At 41.3% G+C, this 21,685-nt stretch overlaps 1 protein-coding gene across 1 annotated transcript in view; it reads right to left on the reverse strand.

The window, feature by feature from the left end:
- ANKRD29 (ankyrin repeat domain 29) overlaps window positions 1-21,297 on the reverse strand; it is a gene marked incomplete at both ends in the record, with an annotated part of 54,529 nt that extends 33,232 nt beyond the window's left edge. The window contains 4 exons of the mRNA XM_084252686.1: window positions 2,141-2,239; window positions 5,462-5,560; window positions 9,832-9,942; window positions 21,259-21,297. Of these exons, the coding sequence (XP_084108812.1) occupies window positions 2,141-2,239; window positions 5,462-5,560; window positions 9,832-9,942; window positions 21,259-21,297 (348 nt within the window). The remainder of the gene's footprint in view (window positions 1-2,140; window positions 2,240-5,461; window positions 5,561-9,831; window positions 9,943-21,258) is intronic.
- Window positions 21,298-21,685: the final 388 nt, after the last annotated feature.

Raw genomic sequence — 21,685 nt, forward strand, 5'->3', positions numbered from 1 at the left:
TGAACATGTGCCAATTTGCCAGGTCTCATTAAAATGTGGGCCCTAGAACCAAACAGAATAATATAAAGTAGATGTGCTCTGATATGCAGTGGGGCACTCCCCTACTTTAATCTCTGCAGGCTAAATTAGAATTAGCTTTTATGCCAACCACATCACACTACTGACTCACTGAGTTTGTGGTCAACTGTGACTCTTAATGGTTTTTCTTGGGTGCTGCAGCTGAGGTATTATCTTTTCCCATCTAGTATTGTCATGTTATTTGTTTGGATCTATGTACTGGTATGTGGACATTTGAGCTAATTACAAATAATGCAAGAACATGTAATTTGGTTCTAAAGTACAAATCATAAATATAAGGCATAAATAAAAGATAGTATGGTTTCTATGTTCACGCATAGAGTTTTCATTGAAGATGCTTACCCTTGGAGACATACCATCAGGGGTCTGATTCAGTGGGTCTGAGACACAGAAATAGGCCTTTTGACCAGTCATGTGAGGTGAGTGTGGTGTGCAGGGGAGCTTCATTTGAGGAAACACTGCAATGAGAGTGACTGAGTTTACAGACAGATGAGGTGAGGGGTATGTGCATGCTGACTAAGGCTTCACCAAGGGAGGAGAGTGGTGTAAAGGGAGAGGGTGCATGCGCTGTATTTTGAAAGATGCAGAGTAGAGGAAGGAGACTGAAGGCTGAGGTTGGTAGTGGGGCATCAAGAAGTTGCTTAATAGCAGCAATGAATGCCAACATTTCTATGTTTTGTTCTGTCAGTTTTCCCAGTTCTTTGTCCAATGAGGTAAGAGAATAGATAAAATATGGCTGTCATAGAAGAGCTGATACCTTTTATCTTTAAAAACACATTTTTGTGGGATCAGATTTAATAACAAGGAGAACAAGGTCAGTATTGATGAGAGGATCATATGAAAACTCAAAGCCTTTCCATATTCTCTTCTTCCCATGGAAAATTCTGGGACACCTGCAGTTGACTTAATGGAAACATATGGAATTGCTCCCCGTGGGCCCCATGTTCCATGGATTTCTGGGACACCACAACTGGCTCATGTACAAAGACTTCAAGCCAGCATTAACTTTTTAGCCAAGAAGACTAAAACAGCCGTATGGACACACATGACCCTTTTGACTTAGTTCAAAGTTTAGTTTTTAGGACTTTATTTTCTATTTTTAGTTGTATCACTTTTATAATGAAAGGTAAAATGATAATTAACATAAAATATATACATATATATTTTGAACTGCTGTATATATTATATTCAGCATGTTTGGTGGCATGTACACAGTCCACAAGTAATTTTCAGAAGACAGAAACCCTATTTGAAATTCAGATCTACTAATAGTATTTTAACAGAACAGCAACAACACCATAAACCACTGCAAACTCCCTTAATATTGAAATATCACATACAATGAATTTAAAACCTAAAAGCTTCCCACTAAAGCAAATTTTCAGAAATTTTTGTTATGATTAGGCCAGAAATTAGTTGACATTTATAAAAATGTTACAGCAGTTCAAATTCTCCTACTACAAAACATTATCGTGTAAAATCATATTGTGAACACAAAACTTATGCTGGTGCAGACTCAGATTTCTTATTCATCTGACAAATATGAAGAATCAATAACATCTTTAAAGGAAAAAACACAATTCCTTTCCCAACTATACAAACTGTAATCATACGTCACATATTTCAGCAAGGACAAATCAGAAAATAAATTGCCTGTGAAATCACCCTTCTTGGAAAAACTCAGATTCACTAGGATCAGCTTACCACTTCTGACAATTCCTGTACATAGTCCTTGGATTAACCTCGAAGTGGGAAAAAAAACCCATGAAAAGGGAACTCCATAGAACACCTGCCGCTGTGTCCATTCTGATAGCAAAATTTAGCGTCCTAGAGTAAAAAGCTAGCAGTGCAAGAAAGAATCTGTGTCATTCTGCATAAAACTCTCCAATTGAGAAGCCAAGAGTAAAACTGTCATGTTTTGAAATGAGATCTTAGGACTACCCTTGAATGATGGCAAGTAATCTTGCAAAAGGAGGAGCACAAATTCACACTACAGATGAAGACACATTGTCATGCCTGCAGACATTTTTTCCCAGGGTATGGAATCAAGAAGGTCTCTTACTTTGGTTCTAAATTCAGTAGATGCCCCAAATTCAAAGAGAAATCTCACAACATCATTATGGCCTTGTTGGGCAGCGAAGAAGAGAGCAGTTGTACCTGACTGGGAGATAGAAAGAGTCTGGTTTTTAAAGATATTTGGTTATACTATACACACACACACACACACACACACATACACATATATTTGCATATATACATACTTGAATATATTTACATTATCTTTAATTTATATATTTGCAAACAAATCAAAAACAGCATCTTGTTTATAAACCTTCTCGCCTAGAAAGGGGCTATCTTTGAACTGGTTGTAATTTTTGTTCAGAGAATTGACAAGATATTTGGAAAACTTAGCTATAAAGAGTGTGTCCAAAGGATTACTGATCACTCTAAGGCTTGTTTATAAGGGTGTGTGTGTGTGTGAGAGAGAGAGAGAGAGAGAGAGAGAGAGAGAGAGAGAGCGCGCGTGAGAGAGAGAGAGACATGAGCAACGAGGTTTACCCTTGGGCAGAATGCATGCTAATACCTTCCCAGATATGACCTTCTATCTCAGGCTTTTTTCCCAACCATTCTGGCCTAGGAAGCACAGGTCCATTCATAGAGTCTATGTCCATTCAAAGACATGCTGTGCATTGCAGGAGTGAATTTCTCCTTGGTTGCCAGAGAAATGAGTGGGAAGCATCCTCTCATTTCTTTCGTACAGAGGATGCTGAGTTCCAGAAACCTTAATATGTAACCAGATTTGAATGAAGAAACTTGGCTAGGATAGGAAAACTCTCACCTTCTTATTAGACATTAAAATTTAAGATTTTTTGATATGCTAGTTACAAAAATCATGTAATAATGAACTAATTTTGGAACATGTGTACAATTAATCAATGCTCACATTAATGCAGCATTCTGTAGACAATATGGGTTAGACTTCAGTCTAGGATGTGAATAAAGGCCTTAAGTGTGTGTGCGGTAGTACCAAAGCCCAGAGCTTCATATGCACACCCAGCTCCTCTACCCATGAGTTTTACTAGCCGATATTGCTGGGGTTTAGGACCATCAGCTTCCAATTTGTCTCTCTAGCAAGTCCTGCGTGTCTAGTTGTCCAACCTCCCAAAAAACAATGGTAGGTACTTTTTCAGGAAACAAGTACAGACTAGTCCCTGACTTATAATAGTTTGATTTTTGATGATCTTTCAATTTTATGATGGTGCAAAAATGATATGCATTCAGTATAAATCATACTTTGAATTTGGAATGTGGGCATTCTGTTTTTTCATACTCACTAAATTACATGAATGAAGTACTCAACACTTGATTATAAAATAGGTTTTGTGTTAGATGATTTTACCCAATTGCTGGCTAATAAAAGTGTTCCAAGTACAGTTAAGACTGGCTAGACTAAGTTAGGATATATGGTAAGTTAGGCTTTTTTGACTTATGATGTTTTCAGCTTATGATGGGTTTACTGGGATGTAACCCTATTATAAGTAGAGGAAGACCTGTATTTTGGTATCATAAAATTGATTACAAATGAACCAAGATAGAAGTCTGGTATAAGAGTAAGTTGTACAGCACTATTAGACATGCCCAACTTCCAGAACACTGGAGATGAGGTTGGAGTCTCTCTTTGTTTTAGCCGCACTAGCACCTGAGACTAGCAAGGCCTCAGGAAATTCAGGGGACCAATAGCAACTCATATAATAACATCATTTGAGACACACAGGTTGCCTCAAGCCTTGGCACACTTTGGTAAGTCCTCAAGGGCTTCTGTGTTCAATGTATAATAGTTTTCATCTCCGAGAATATTAGCTAAACAATTTGGAACCAAACATAAAAAAATAAAACTATAAAACCACACAGTGGTTGGAAACCAAGTATCTCTCTTCTCCCAGCCTTTCTTAGCTGTTTTGAAGAGATTCTTGTGTATATTGAATTTGGCCTTCAGAATCAAGTTTTTTGAGTAAACAGATTTGGATCATATTGTTTTTATTAGAGAAAATCTGTCTTGTCTTTAAAGTTAAAATAAACAAAGACTAAAGCAGAGAGGAAAATTAAACTATTAGGGTAATTTTAGACTATAATTCTAAATGGGTCTAAACATTTTCCACCCAGAAGAAAATTCGTCGCTGAAGTGAAAATGACCTAAAACAATTATCCAGTGTTTTGGAAATAGCTCAGAAGAATCTGTCTGTGAGAAGACAGATCAGATTTGCTGTAGTCTCTGTACTGCTCCTCTTAACAGGCCATGCTGCCAACCCAGTGCTATGCAGAACCAGACTCCAGATTCTATCTGTCGTGTCACTCTTTCATGACCTGTGATACGGGGGACACCCAGAAAGGGAGATGGGAGGGACTTCTAGATTTCCCTTAGAACTTGTGACCATGTCCTGATACCTCTTGAGTTTTATTTTGCTCTGCTCAGAGGTGGTCATCTGGCCAGGAAGATGGGGTGTATTGCTTAATGAATATTTGGTTAACAAATGGTCCTTTCTGAAACAGTTGCAGATCAGGTTCTACACGCTCTTATGCAGAAAATCAAGCCTCCTGTCTGGTTTGGAGTTGCCCTAGGATGTCCATCTCAGGACTGAGTCAGTGTGAATTGACAGGTGAGATTCACTCTAGGGCTGACCTGTGTCTCCATCCAGTTTAATTTACCAGGCCCTGAGGCAGCTCAGAAATGTACTTAGCCTCCAGAGACCTGAATCCCAAAGTATGTTAAAATGCCCTCATCCCCCCACTGCTCCTCTACATTGAACCAAAGATGGATCATCTGTCCAGACTGAACTCCCAAGATTGCCCTTGAATGAAGAGTGGGAACAGGCTCACATTTTAATACTCACCACATGGCTTTTGTGGGGGCAGTTCATTTAATACACGAGTCCTTTGAAAACATGGTTTGGCAAGGATGGTGGAGATAGCCTAGTGAGTTAGCTTTATTAAGAACAGGTTAGTTACCTAACGCTTCTAAAAGCACAAGCCCTGTGGTTTTTTTGTTTGTTTGTTTTTTAACAGCATCTCAGCCCAAGGGAAGAAGGAAGAGACTGATGTAAGCTTGGGATGACATTTATGAGTGTTCAGGGAATGTGGTTAGGAAATTGTTACCCCAGCCTTTGCCTAATGCCTTTGCCTAATGAGAAATGTTCAATGGAAATACAATCAGTGGTTATTCCTGGGGCTTATGTTAGGCATAATAAAGTCTTCAATCTGGGTTTTAATGTTATGTAGGGAAAAATCAATGATTACTATTGTCTTTCTTACCAAATCGCTATTGTGAAAACTTGGAGTCCCTGTCACCCAGATCATTCTGATTTATGTGTAAAACCTGACCTACCTCTCTCTGGAGATTTATGTCTGCTCCTTGCAGAACGAGTTCCCTCACACAGTCTATGTGACCAGCATAGGAGGCTACCATGAGGAGTGTGGTGCCATTCTGGATGGAGGAGAGACAGGTAAACAGTTAGGCCATTACCAGGTCAAATGCAAAACATCCAGCAGTAATAAAAATATCTCATGAAATACAATACAAACTAGCTAGGAAAAGCAAATTGACAAATTGCAGAGGTTGAAAATTTCAATTTAAAAATTCACTTACCTCCATTACCTTCAGAAAGGCAGTCCAAGTGAACCAGGATTACTGCATTTTAAGGCAACAGTGATGTAATGATCACATTTTATGACTCAGTTAAATGATTCTTGAACCAAAATACTATTATTAAGGCAAAAAAGAGTTAAATGGCACCAAATGGCTTTCTCAGTCTTGAAGTCTCAATGAAATGAGAGATAATAGAAGTAAAAGTTAGGTGCCCCATCTGACTAGTGGTCCAAGTTCACCTCTGCCATCAACCAACAGTGTCACTTAGGGGAAGTTGCTTATAATTCCTGGGGCTCAGTTATCTCTTTAAAAAGGGGTGTTAGTCTATCTTTTGTGATTGTTGAATAGTATTCCATTGTGTATATATACCACATCTTCTTGAGAAAAGAAAACAAACATTGTAAGAATAAAAAATAAATAAATACAATTAAATAAAATAAAAAGATAAAAAAAGTTAAAAGGGGTGAATGGGATGATTACCAAAATCCCTCCAATTTTAAGATTCAAGGACTTGAGGCACACCATCTAATATGTCCAGGTAGACTTTTGTAGTTTAATTTACAGTTGTTCTCAATGGCTTAAGATTGCAACCTTAACCACTCCCTGCATATTTAGTGACTAGCCTGTCAGGAGTGGGTGACAAGGAAGAAACAGACAGCTCTGCACCTAAGGAATGTTCACTAGGTACTGGGGGGATAAGCAGCTTCTAGAAGCATTGTTCTTGGGGGATTTTGTTAAGAAATCGGCATAGTTGAGTGGTCATTGATAGTATGATCCGGGGCTGGTTATCTAACCTTTCAAAGACTGTAATATGGAGAATAAACATACCTGCCTTATTAAATTAAATGAAACATGAGTTCAGGCAATGTAGTCATGTCAGATTAATTCAGTAAGTGTGGGTATTAAAATAATGTTACAATAGTTCAGTAAATGTTAGTTTATCATCCAACTTTTGTTGATTTCTGTGAATAACAGTGCAAAGTCTTGCTTGTTATATATAAAGAATGCATGTTCATGTTCATGTTACTGCTCTATATTTTTTCTACCCCATGTGATCATAGTTTGTGTTGAATGGAGATATTCCTCTGGGCTGTACTCTGTTATTCAGTTGAACTCCTTCTATTGTATTTTCTAGGATTGGAGGGGTAAACTTGGTATTACTTCCTCTTGTACATGAGAAGTTTTATTTAGATTGCAGATAGAAAAATTTTTGACTTAAAGCCAATTTGATTAGGAAGTGATGAATGTATCCTTTATGTGAGAGGTGAGAACATTTTTTTCTCATGGGTCATACTGGTCTCAAAGTACAAATCAATCACAAATCAGAGGAAGCGCAGCACACCTAATTTGGATATTTAAAAAGAAAATATAAAGTGTTAGGCTCATCTATTTTAAAGGAAAAATGAATAAAACAAATAACAAAAATAATTCTTTATAGGTTGTTTTTCAATTCTATATCATGGTCAAGCAAGAAAAAATTCAGAGGTTGGGACAAAGGAGACAGAATAAAGATGTGGTATCTGTTTACATATTAAGCTGCACGAAGGTAATTCTTTTATTTAAAAACTGTTAGCTTGGCTGATTTTCATTCTCTAAAGATTAAAATGGTTTCATTTCATTCCTGATATTAGTTTCTTTAAAATTAGCTGAGGGGCCTCCCTGGTGGTGCAAGGGGTTAAGCACAGCACTATGAAGCTATCCATAGCCTCTGTAGCACGAGTTCGATCCCCGGCCAGGGAGCTGACCCATATGGTGCAGCAGACCTCTCCTATCTCAGCCACTCCTCCTCTCAGCAGTGTATTTCAGTCAGTCTGCCTGTTCCCTCCCCCCACCCACTCTGTCTCCTCTCACCCCCCCTGCACCTCTGGCCTCCACCCCAGTTCTTGTATGCATAAATAAATAAATCTTGAAATAAAATATAATTAGCTGATTTTGAACAAAGGATATAATGGCTATAAAGGCAGTAAGGACCACAACAAGCAAGGCAGTCCAACACACATATTCTCACATCTAGCAAGACTAAGAGAATCTTGCTGTTGTACATCTTTGTAGCAAATGTGTATCAGAGTTGAGGAGCAAAGCAGAAAAATGTTTATTTACATCATATAAAGAAAGCATTAAGCCAGGAGTGGAAGATGAATGGATGTCCACAAATCAAAGCTTTACCATGCAGTGGGTGGCTGATAGATAATGCACTTGTGCTTTAGAATGATATTTCTTGGAAATGTTTGACTGTGGCCACAGAAAAGCCCCTGGGGCCTCTCTCACATCCTACCAGCTCTCATAGGAGTTGTAGTCTAGAAACATTTTCTACACGCAGAACCCAGCCTGGAACTAGACTCCATGTTTAGGTGGCATGTGGAGGAGGCAGACCCCATCCCTCAAGCCCCACACAGAGAAATTTTGAAGGGAGAACAAAGGCCCATGTGCTGTTCCCAGATGTCTCCCTGCCTCACAGTTACTACCAATCTTAGATGCCCTTTCAAAATCAACAAGGTGTCTGAAGTGTAGACTTGATTCTTTGGGTTGAGCAATCATGTGTCCAGAAAGATCCTGAGAAAATGACTTTTTGTTATAAATGAGAAACCTTCTAGAAATGTATCAATATCTGTTGATATAAGCAAATTTTAAACCCAGGCAGCTGCTGGTCATGCAGCAGAGAGACAGTGTGTGAGTGCTGAAGGGATAGGAGAGAGCAGGACAGGAGACTTCAGCTGGGGGAGGGGCACCAAGAAGGCAGAGTGTGGGGAGTGCTATCTGGGATGCAAGATGTGTGTAGCATGTGAGGTGGCCCTGGGAAGCTGGAAGCCAGGCAGAGGTCATAAGGGAGTCTGCAAAGGGGGACTTCAAGACAAAGGGGCAAAGTGGTCATCCAGTGGCCACAACGACAACTGGTCACCCTACTCCAGTGTGCACGGGGAGACCACTAGCATCCAAGTAAGACCAGGATGACTAGTTCACACATGCCCGAGACTCCATCTGGGTCCTGCCAAGGAACAGATGGTACATTCACATTAGGATAACTGGAAGAGTTTACTAAAGAGATTACATATAAAGCTGTGCTGCGGCTGCAGTGTAATAACAAAGGACAGTGTAGGACTGGGAGCTAGAGCAGTGGGGCTCCACAGCTAGACCAGGCTTGAAGGCACAGGGAGGGGAGGTAGTGGCTCCTGGGATGAAGAGTGAGGGGGGAGGCCACTGGGCTCCCCAATGTCCCTGCCTCACATGGGATTCCTGCCAACATTCCCACGGGAGAAACCTCTGGAAGCCAGAGGGAAGGGAGTCCACTGGGGGCAGGCCCTTCAGTTCAGACTCTGTGACCCAGAGCAAGCAACAGGGTAGAGTGGATCTGGAGGTGTGAACTGAAGAAATCCAGTGGGCAACTGCCATCTCTCTGCCTTCTGGCTGATCTCACCAAACGTGTGCAAAAGCTGGAAATGGCTCACCTGTTTTCAGGAAAACAATAAGGCTCCTTTGAACACATTTTATTTAAATCTGAAAACCAGAATGGCCCCTCCCTCTCCTGCCTTTTCTCTCTTCCCAGGTCCTCTTTGTTCTCAGAGATGCAGGGACATCCCACAGGAAATCCCTGCCTCAGCGGAAAGGGAATGCTCTCTAGGATGCCTGCCAGTGAACCTAGTATCTATTTGAATTTCCCCTTCATTGCCAATTAGTATATTGATATTTGCAAAAGTAATGAAGGCTAAGAGGCTGGGTGGAGGCTTCCATTTCTCAGTTCTCTCATCCTCACTCTGAGCCCACAGCAGCCCAGTTCTGCTCTATATTATCTCTATCTTTTCACAAAAGCAGTTGGTTTGAATTTTTTGACTCAACACCCCTCTGTCCTTGGAATTTGCCAATTCGGATGCCCAATGAAGTGCCTCTTTCTCTTTAGTGGCCTCCTTTTGTTTGATGCATGTGATTTTGTTTTCCTGATAGGTATCCAAGTTCACCAGGGTACTGTGGACTTTTTGAAAGGGATAAAGCAAGCCAACTCATGAAAAAGGAAATAAGCATTGTAAAGGGAAATGTATTCCTGGGGTGTTCTCATGCCAATGGGGGAAATAGCGTGCTCTTGGCATGCATATACAGACTGAATCCGTCCATACACTGTCCCTGCAGTCCACATCCACCCGACCACTGTTCAGCAACAGCCTGAGCAGCGCCAGGTTTCCTCTCCTTGCTGCCCAGAATGCGGCGTTGGCAAGTGGAGTTTCCTTCTGCAGAGGCAAAATGAAACAGGATCTTAAAATCAACGTTTGTTGACATGACTGCTTCTATGCAAGTATATAGTATCATTCAAAAGGGAGTATTTCCAGATGTGCCCTGCCATTTCAGAAATTGTTCCTCCAGCAATAGAAGACTGTAATATACTTGGTAAGGGACTGCCTTCTGTCTTACACCAGATACCCAAGCCACAGTGCTATTATGAAGAGCAAGATCGTTGATAATACAGCACTATTAATACCCTATTTCCCACCAATGTCCTCACTTTCCTGCCTGTGTCTTTGTTCATAGTTTCCTTTTTGCTTGAAATGAATGTTCCCCCATCCTTCAAGGCCAAGACTCTGCTTAATGCTATTTCCTCCCTGAAACGTTCCCAAATCTGTCTTCACCTCTAGGCAGAGTGGAATCTCCTCCACTTCTGACTTCTCCAAAGAGTTTACCCACATTGTTTCTATGCCCTGAACACTTTCTACTCAATTCCAGCTGTTTGGGTGAGGGCCTCACTTTCCCTCCACCTAATTTTCTTTGCCTCAGCTGGAACTTGCCAGAGGTTTTGGTTGAGTAGAAGGGACTCTGGGCAGAAAATGCTATTATGTGTCCTCGCATGGCTCCTCACTCCACTACTGGGTTATTCTAAGGCTGCAAAGTTAATGTGAGGACCCTATCTGTGGAAGGAACAGCGTGGAAAATTTCTCCAAGACGAGAGTGGTAGAGTTGACTGCAGCACAACTTCCTTGTCTAAAATAAATGAACCTGGATTTGTAGAGACCAATCTGTGGTGGGGCCTGGGGCAAGGATAGACTTTGGCATGTGATAGCTCTGAGTTTCAACCCCAACCTTAGGCAAGGGATGTGGCCCTGGTGAGTCTCAATTTCCTCTTGCTCAGATGAAGATTGTTTTACATGCCTTGAAATTTATGGTGTGGACTGAATGATGTAGGCTTAATTGGCCAGCAAAGTGCCCAGCACCTCACAAATGCATACAAATGCTAATTTCTTTCTTTCCACTCTTTGTTACAAAGTTAGAATCAACAGGCAAAATTTAATTCAGGATATTGATACTAATAAAGAATTTTTCTGGTCCAGGAGATTTTCTAGTAGTCAAACTGTTTAACAAAAACACTTTGGGGTGGGGGGGCAGTGGAGCAGAGTGACTTTGAGACACCCATCTGATTCAAGAGTCTTTTATGCCATACGTTTTTTAAGTATATTGATAAAGTATTAAGTATAATGTCTAACTTTACTAAGTTAAAAAGGAAATAACAACTTCAACTTCCCCCAGGGAGCCATCTGAAATGAAAGCACAGTGACAGCAGATTTTATTGGTGCAAGGATTGCATTTCAGAAGCCCTTCAAGCGCCTACATGGCTTAGTGGACTTAGAATTCCAGTCTATGAGATGAGAGCATGGTGAAGCGAGCAGAGATAAGCAGATTACAAACATAACTTTGAATAAGTTTCTGGCTCAGTGTGGAGGAAAAAATTCACCTCAAATTCCAGAGGAACAATTGGCTTTCCCTGAAAGTGTACATGGACTGTGCCTGGAGTTCTCAAGGCAGACTACAAGAGGGTGTTCACACCCTTTATTTGTAGCATTTGCACCAGGCTGGCTCTAATGTTTTAGAAACGGAGGGAAGCAACGATAAGGCAGGTTTGACTTGTATAATAAATCATGACACAATGCCCTTTTTTATATCAGGATTGCACAAGGCCAAAAATAAGTTTGGGAGGGTAAATTAGGCAGAAGATTTAATACGGACCCTGGAACAGCTCTGCTGGCTTTTCCTGAAACATGAAAACTTGAAAACATGAAAAATTTATTACTTGAGAGTAATAAATTGTAAATAATTTTCAGTGACCTGGTTATGTCACTTTAAGCCCAAAATACCTTTCAAAAACCACTTGCAAACCACACACTTCTATTGTCTTTACAAACTTTCCAATTGGGAGCCTCTTCAGTCTCTAGGGCTAAACATTTTGAGTTCCTATAAGGTCCATTTCCTATAAATGAATCTTTATGAAAAACTGTAAATATTTCCTTTGCGCTCAGGGGTTTGACTTACTAGGAGTGGAGGCACCAGAGAGTAGTCCACCATGCTCTGTTACTTCACATCTCTGATATTAAGTAACCTTCACAGTGGGTTATTTAACTCCTCTCTGTCCTGCTAAAAACGGCAATAATTGTAGTACCTCATTCATGTGTTGTTGTAGGTTAAATGAAATCATATACGTAAACACACTTTGACAGTGAATGCTCAAGAAATGTTACAAATGTGCAGCTCTCACAGTTCTTGCACCCAAATGGACAGGTGTCCACCAGCATGAACTAGGGGCAGTGGCCCTCGCCAGGGCTACAGCTAGAGGGATGAGTCAACCTTGATCTGTGATGATTGGCTTATTACCCAGTAGGGAAATAAGTCATGTCAAAAGGCTTAGAAGTTATTATCTGTGCTAGAGTAGGAATGAGATCATTGTGGTGAGAACAGAAAATGGTCTATTCTAGCTGAGGGGAAGAGGTGGCCAGGAGTGGTGTCAAAGACAAGGGATTCTTGAGAGAAATTTGGACAGATGAGTAGGGCCTAGGTGACAAGAACCCCTGGCAGACAGGGTGGTGAAGCAAAGACATGGAAGCTCAGCTCACCAGCACTCTGGGAACCATCTCGGCCTTGGATGGGCTCTGGTGAAGGATGTAAGGGGAGGAAGGGAGAAAGTTAGGGCCAGATCCTGAAGGAGCTCCTGTGCCATACTGTGGAATCTGGACTTTTCCGAGTAAGTGGTAGGGAGTCAGGGTTAGGTTTTTAGGTGGAGAGAGACTATCAGCTATATGTTTCAGAAAGGTCTCCATGGCAGCCTTGTGGAGAGCTGACTGAGGACAGAAGCCAGATTGAGCTTGGTGTCTACAAGGTCAGGAGACAACTGCATAGACCAGGCAAGAGATAAAAAGGGCCTGAGTTGAGGCAACAATAGTAGGATGGGGAGATGAGAGAGACTAGTGAAATTCTCAAGAGTTAAACTGAATAGCTGTAGTCTGTGGAGAACAGTAGGGAGAGAGTCTGGACTGACTGCCTGGTTGATGGGTGTCATTCATGAAACCCAGAATACGGCACAAGGGCGAGGTTCTGGGGAGAAATGATGAATGCAGCTTTGAACACGTTGAGTTTTAAGTGCCTCTGGGGATTTTAGGTGGAGATGTCTAGTAAAGAAATGGGTTGATTTTCTCATACTGTGGCTGACATTTACTGGAGGGCAGGAATCCTGAGCTAATAGTTATCGCTTCCTCTGTACCACTTGGCACCTCCTTGCATATATGAGCTCATTTGATCCTTGTCACAGTTCAGTGAAGTGGTATATCACTAGCTCATCACATAATGAAGTGAGAAATGACAGCAGGCTTCAGCCTGGCCTGTGAGGCTGCCCTTTCGGTCATTACCCTGTCCAGTCTCCTGCAGAATTCTTCTGTAGACAGTAAGGAATGAGACAGCTTTGGGCCCAGTGACCTCCTCAGTCCTAGCTCCTCTTTCACCAAGATGGAAAGTCCCCTAACCCTCCTCCTTTTTGGGATCTATGCACATCATTGCTGGGATAACGTCCAACCTCCACTGTGGATAATAAGCACATACTCATAACTGTGGTGGAGTGGAACGGGGTAAGCCTTTTAGCCTTTAAAGGAGATGGTGCATGTAAAAATGCTTTGCACAGGTTGTTAAGTGCTTTACCAGTTATGCTATTACTATTTAAACCCAGGGTTTTTCTGACCTCTATAAAAGGCCAGTGAGCTTCCCTCACGCTAGTTGGCCACCATATTACAAGTTATAGCCACAGAAAGCAAGGTTGAGCTCTTGCTCTGTATCAGGCAGTGTGCTGAGTACTTTCACTGCTCTAATACATTAATTCCCAGAGCAAACCCACAAAGTAGTATTATCATTATTTCCCTTTTTTTGAGAAGTATTAGGTTTATTAAAAAAATTAAGATCCCCTCAGCAGTGTACTTCATCAGTCTGCCTGTTCTGCTCCCCGCTCTGGCTCTGGTGAATTCTCTCACCCTCCCACACTTCTGACTGTACCCAGTGCTTGTATAAATAAATAAATAAATCTTTAAAAACAATAAAATAAAAAAATTAAGAGGGATATACAGAGATTTCCCATCTACCCCCTGCTCCCACATACTCACAGTCAACATCCCCATTGTCCCCAGAGAGGTACATTATTATAATTGATTAACCTGCACTGACACGTCATCATTATCCAAAGTCTGCAGTTTACCTTATGGTTCACTGTTGGAGCTGCTGAGGCATAGAAGTGAATTACTCAAGGTTAGAAAGTAAGAGGTGCAGGATTCAAATCCAACCCTGATTTAGTCTAGAGTCTGAGGTCTTATATCTATAAGAGAACCTAATTATAAATTTACACATATACTTTCCCCATTTTCCGCCAGAATTTTGGCTCACTATTTATTTGCACACTACTAGAAACTGAGTACAAGAAGGAAAGAGAGGAAACACAGACAGAAAGTTGTTACTTGTTCAGAACTGGAATTCTGAATAAAAGCTAAGGGTGGGGGCCTCCCCGGTGGCGCAGCGGTAGAGCGCTGGGTTGCGAAGCTGCCCGCGGCTTCTGCGGCGCCGGTTCAATCCCCGGCTGCTCCCCGGCCACCAGAGGAGGGTCCCGCATGGCGCGCAGACCTCTCCTGCCGCCCGCTGCTCCCCTCAGCAGTGTACTTCGGTCCTTCTGCCTGCTCTGCTCCCCGCTCTGGCTCTGGTGAATTCTCTCACCCTCCCGCGCTTCTGACTGTGCCCAGTGCTTGTATAAACAAAACAAACAAACAAGCAAACAAATAAATAAAGAAAAACATGCCTCTATTAAAAAAAAAAAAAAATCTTTAAAAAAAAAAAAAAAAAAAAAAAAAAAAAAAAAAAAAAAAAAAAAAAAGCTAAGGGTGGGGGAGAGATTTAAATTATTGGTTTTAAAGAAGGGGTTTTGAATAGTGTAGAGTTCCACTGGTACTCATTAACTCAATTAAGAGTACATCAGCTTTGACAATAAAGAGTTTCTTCGATGTTAGAGGTCAGGAGAAACAACGGTACGAAGTAGGACTGAGAAATGTGCAGAAGGATATTGATGGTCACTCACTGCCTGTTCTAACCCACTATCCCACTTTGTTCCCAGTATTTGAAATTTTCAGAAGGCTTAACAAACATTAAAGAAGTCCAGACTCTGTTTTCAGTATCCTTATACTTTTGTCAGGGATAGGAAACAGAAGAGAAAACGCAAGTGTTTTGCTCAAGGTTTTCTGTCTTACAGGTAAGCTCATATAACAGCAATTCCAAACTCAGAACTCAACACCATGTTTAAAGTCTGCTTGGAACATTTATGTCCAGAATAGGCAAATCTACCCAGATAGAAAGTAGATTAGCAGCTATTGATTGCTGGGAAGTCAGGGGAATATGTAATGACTGCGAGTGGTATGTGATTTCTTTTGCAGGGGCTGAATAAAATATTCTAAAATTGACTGTGATGACGGTTGCACAACCCTGTGAATATTCTATAGGCACTGAAATGAAAGCTTTAAATGGGTGCATTATACAGTATGTGATCTGTTTTTCAATAAAGTTGTTGAAAAACATATGACTTTTTAAATTTATTTTCCTGTGGCTCATTCAAATCAGATGGTTGGCAAAGGGGAGTTGAGTATGTGATAATTTATATACTTTCAGAACAAGGATGGAGCACACAATTTTCCGTACTGGCCAAGGCATGAGCAGTTTCTATCACCAAGATGAAATGTGACACAAAGGTGCTCTATCTTCTAGGGTAAGACATGCTGAAGAACGATGCAGGTGTTGAAAGAAATGGAAGGACATCCCCTGCTCATGGATTGGAAGAATAAACATTATTAAAATGGCCATCCTACCCAAAGCAATATACAGATTCAATGCTATTCCAATCAAAATTTCAATGTCATTCTTCAAAGAAATAGAACAATTATTGATGAAATTCATATGGAATCACCAAAACCCCGAATAGCCAAAGCTCTCCTGAAAAAAAAGAAAGGAATGGAGGCATCACACTCCCAGACTTCAAACTATACTACAAAGCCATAATCATCAAAACTGCATGGTATTGGAACAAGAACAGACACACAGACCAATGGAATCGAATAGAAAATCCAGAAATAAACCCACAGATTTATGGTCAACTAATCTTTGACAAAGGAGCAAAGAATAAGCATTGGAGCAAAGAAAGTTTGTTCAATAAATGGTGCTGGGAAAACTGGGTTGCTACATGCAAAAGAATGAAGCTTGACTACTACCTAACACCATGCACAAAAACCAACTCAAAATGGATTAAAGACATTAGACCTGAAACCATAAAATACATAGAAGGAAATATAGGCAAAACACTCCATGTTATGCACATCAAGGACATCTTTACAGACACATCACCCAAAGCAGTGATAGTGAAGGCAAAGATAAACAGCTGGGACTACATCAAATTAAAGAGCACAGCAAAAGAGACAATAACAAAAACAAAGAGAAACCCCACCAACTGGGAGAACATTTTTGCACCCAACACTAATGATAAAGGACTGATCACAAAAATCTGCAAAGAGCTGATGAGACTCAACAAAAACAAAGAAAATAATCCAGTCAAAAAATGGGCAGAAGAGCTAAAAAGAAACTTCTCTGAAGAGGAAATGCAAATGGCCAACAGGCATATGAAAAAATGTTCAACATCACTTGTAATAAGGGAAATGCAAATCAAAACTACCATGAGATACCATCTGACACCAGTGAGAATGGCACATATTAAAAAAACTAGCAACAACAAGTGTTGGCGAGGATGTGGAGAAAAAGAACTCTCCTGCACTGTTGGTGGGAGTGCAAACTGGTCCAACCACTATGGAGAGCTGTGTGGAGATTTCTGGACCTACTAAACATAGAGCTTCCATATGATCCAGCAATTCCACTCCTAGATATTTACCCAAAGGACACAGAAACATCAATTCCAAAGAACACCTGCACCCCTATGTTTATAGCAGCACTGTTTACAATAGCTAAGCTATGGAAACAACCCAAATGCTCAAAAATAGATGACTGGATCAAGAAGATGTGGTACATATACACCATGGAACATTACTCAGCATTCAAAAAAGATAAACACATGTAATTTGCAGCAACATGGATGGCACTGGAAGGGATCATGCTCAGTGAAATAAGCCAGAAAGAAAAAGAAAAATACCGGATGGTCTCACTCATAACAGAAATCTAGAAAACTTAAATAAGAAAACAATAACAATAAGAAAGAAAATATCAAAATCAACAAACAACTATGAACCAGAGACACTCTATGGGGGTGGAGGGTGGGGAAAGGAGGGCTTGGGGTCAAAATAAGGGGGTCGTAATTGTATGGGGGAATATAAAAATAAAATTTAAATACAAGTGGAAAAAAAAAAAAGAAAAGAAAGATGTAGGTGTTGTTCTTTACCTAGTGATGCTTCTTCTATTAAGGTAACCTTCTCTATTGTGTTTGAAGTAGCCCCCCAACTGCAACAGAATTTCACAACCTTAGCCCTGAAGAATAAATCCTGAGTAGTTGAAATAACTGTTGTAAAGTTAAAAGTCAATGTATTGAAACTCATAAACTTTATTCAGCAAAGAAGCTCGGACCTACACTCTGAAAGTTCACATTTATTTTAAGAACAATTCTAAGAAACACGTGTCTCTTTTTTCCCAAGGAGGATAAATTAGGAGTTGCCAACTGTGAAGGAGGAAGTTTACAAGAGGCAAAGCAATACCAGTGAGAAGAGACTACTGACAGCATAATGGGGAAAGAACAAAAAATAGATGCAAAAGTGTCCCTCAGCCTAGAAGCAAACACCTCTGCGTGTGATGACTCTGACTATGGAGAACAGGCTACATGGTGATTTATAATGCTCTGTTTATTCTCCCACAGACTTGGCCAACAAGGCTGGGCTTTTCTAAATAAAAGCTTTGGAGACCCAAGCTTGGGAAAATGAAAAAAGTTAATCTATGGCTCCAAAGTCAGTGTTAATGCACAGTTAATTAAATAGCTCCAAAATGTACCATTACTATCAACTTTATTGATTGCTCAATTTGGTATTCATAACCTTTATTCTGCCCCTTTGGAATTCCTTTTCATCCTCACTCTAGCACCTTAACCTAGTGCCCACCCCCGTCTCCCACCTTCAGCTCCCACCATCCAGGCCAGGTGGAGTCTGGGCCTTCTCCACTCCAGCCCTAAGGTGGGAAACAGGCTCTAGCCTTCCTCTCCTTCCTTCCAGGTACTACCTTTCCAGGTAGGTGCATAAATATCTGCCACTCCCCTGCTCATCCTGTCTCAACTCAAGGCAGATTTCACCTCCTGATCCTTCTTTCTTCACTGAAAATTCAGGCACCTTCCTTCCTACCCAGTTCAATTTCTAACCTCATCGTGGCCTTCACTTCACAAAACACCAACAAAGATGCTCAATCTTACCTCCTCTCCTCTTACCCCAATGGCAGAGATTGTCCTCCGCCTGGCCAGCTAACCCCTGTAAGTAATGAAGCCTCGCTCATCCTCTGGCCCTCCTCATCCTGAGCACTTTATAGGCTTAGTTCAATTCCCTTTCCCCCACTCCCATACCTTCCCAGTACTCCCCATCCTCATTTAAACACTTTTAAAATTATAAATTGTATATAATTTACATACTACAAGAAGTATGTAATTAAGTGGTGTTTAGGGTAATCTGAAGGTTGTACCACCATTACCACTATTCTAGAACATTGTCATCACCCCCCTAAAAGACACCTTGTACCTATTAACAATCAATCCCCATCCCCCTTCATTCCCAGCCCCTGGCGACCACTAATCGGGTACCTCTATGGATTTGCCCATCTGGACTTCATATAAATAGAATCATATATGCTCCTTTGTGTCATATATGATCCTTTTGTTTCATGTAACAAAACGTCTTCAAGGTTCATCATGTAGCAGCCTCTATCAGTGTTTGATTCCTTATGGCTGAATGATATTCCATTGCCTGGATAGAGTGTGCTATAGATTGAAAGTTTGTATCGCCTCAGTCCCCCCACCACTTACTCAATGTTGAAGCCCTCTCCATGTGATGGTATTTGGTGGTGGGGCCTTTTGGTGATAATCAGGGTATATGAGCTCATGAGGGTAGAACCCCTTAATGGGATTAGTCTCCTTATAAGAAAGGAAAAGATACTAGAGCTTCTTCTCTCTCTCATGTGAGGATGCGGTAAGAAGGTGGCTGTTTACAAGACAGGAAGAGAGCCCTCAACAGACACCACATTTGTTGGGACCTTGATCTCGGACTTTCCAGTCTCCAGGATTCTGAGAAAAAAGTTTCTGTTGTTTAAACTGCCTAGTCTATGGGATTTTGCCAGCCCAAGCTGACTAACACATACCATATTTTGTTTATTTCAATGATAAACAAAAGATGGACATATTTGGGTTGTTTCCATTTTTTGTTATCATAAACAACATTACTATGACAAGTTTTTGTGTGAACATGTTTTCATTTCTGTAGGGTAAGGAAAAATGTCAGCCTTTTCTGCCCTCCCACCATCAGGATAGATGACGGAACCCTGTGGTCCTGAATGCATGCCTGATGGCGGGCACCTGGAGTAGGGTGTGGGCATAGGTAGATGGGATTCACCTGGGCTAAGACTGGGCTTTTAAGGGTGGTGTCACGGGGATGCCAGTAGAAGCTGAAGAGAACCTGAGAGAGAAGCAAAGAAGCAGAAGCAGAGATCACTGGAGAGCCCAGATAGAGTAAGGATTTGCTGGGGGCTGGGAGGCCTGTCAGCACCCTTGCCTGCTGTGTACCGGGTAAATCCCAATAAAAGACCTGCAAAAACCACTGAGGACTCTGACTCCTCCTTTACCCGGTCTGCTGGATATTAGAAAACCTGCCCAGTGTCCTACCTGACCTTACAATTTCCTTTGAGTATGTACCTATGAGTGGAATTGCTGGGTCATTTGGTCACTGTCTATTTGGTTTTTTGAAGAACGACTAGAATGTTTGCTAATGTTTCTGCAATATTTTATATTTCTACCTACAATGTATAAGAAATCCACTTTCTTCACATCTTGTTATCGCCTGTTTTGTTGACTATAGTACTTTAGTGGGTGTGAAGTGATATTTAATAGTTTTGATTTGCATTTGCCTAAAGCATCTTTTCAGATGCTTATTGACTATGACATCTCCTGGAGAGAAAAGTCTATTCCCATCTTGCCCATTTTAAAGTTGGGTTTTCTGATTACTGTTGAGTTGTCTATCAGCATTTAAAGATGCTCAAGTCTGCCATTTTAAGCAACAAATCCTTGACCAATTCTGGATTCCTACTGCAGTTCAAAAATTCTTGCAGTTTTTTTGGAAAAGTATACTCTACACTTGTGGTTTCTACCCACTCTCTTCTTCAGCCATTGCAATCTGGCTCCTAAACCCAGAGCTTCACAGAAAATTGCTCTCAGCAAGGTTACCAGTGGCTGTTTTGTTATTAAATTCAATGGGCACTTTTCAATTTTTGGCTTGTTTGAGTTTTCAGTGGTATTTAACACTGAGTCCCCTTCCATCATTGTTGAAAGATGAGAGACCCTTGACTTCAGTGAGAGCACATACTCTAATTTCCATCTTTTCATGATATCTTTGGGTCATCACAAGGGCTCAATTACCACTTAACACTGCTATCTCTCCTAGACTCCTAAATCTCATCTTTACCTCCTGCCTTGATTGCCCTATTATCTGTCTCATCAATATCTCTGCTTGGACTCCCATCCACTCCTCAACTTTACAAGCCTCAAACCAAATATTTTATCTTTACCTCTCTGGCCTTCCCTAACTCAGTGAATAACATCAGTCACTGAATTCTGTAGGATTGAAGTTACATCCACTCCCTTCAATCCTCTAAGTCTAACACGCAAATCTCATTGAACAAGATGACCTCAACATACTCCTGATTTGTCTCTCAGCTCATCCTCCACTCCAAACTAATTAGAGAGCTTTCTAACATGCAAATCGCACAGTCACTCCTCTGCTTACAGCTACTGTAAACGATGGGACTTGCTGTAAGAGACAGGAGGACAGCGGCTTTGGGGCCAGACTACTACTAAGGTTTGAATCTTAACACTGTTCACTTACTGAGTGCAAGCCTGCGAGAGATAACTTCTCCACGTTTTAGCTTTTTTGCTAAAAGAAGGAGGGAGGGGAGAAGTAGGAGACAAGAAGGAAGAGAGGAGAGTCGGAGAGAGGGAGGGAAGTAGCGCGCGAGAACCAGGAAAGTACCTTCTCCCGAGTCTGCTTAAGGATTCGAAAGATGCACATGATGCCCTTGGTTCTGAGATGGGCACATTTTAAATGCACAGTATATTTTAATTATTGCTTTAGTAAAACCTTCCAGCTGAGGCCAATCAATTACTTCACTTTCATCCTAAAAACGATTTCAATAAACTTATAAGACGAAGCTCCACTTTGGACACTGAAGCCTGATCAACTGCGGCTCCACTCTGTACGGGTCACTCAGCTTCAGTGCCCAGAAAGGACTCGGGCGAGGCGGCAGCAGAGGTGCAGCTGCATCCAGGGGGAGCGCGTCCCGGGGCCGCGCAGGGCGGCGGCGCGGCGGCCCCAGCCCTCGGGCTCAGCGCGCGGCTGCGGGAAAGCTTCCTTCCGCCCCGCCGTTTCCCGGGCGACCGTCCCAGCCACCCCTTGCGAG

Source organism: Talpa europaea, assembly GCF_964194135.1.
Source record: "Talpa europaea genome assembly, chromosome: 13".
Lineage (NCBI taxonomy): Eukaryota > Metazoa > Chordata > Mammalia > Eulipotyphla > Talpidae > Talpa > Talpa europaea.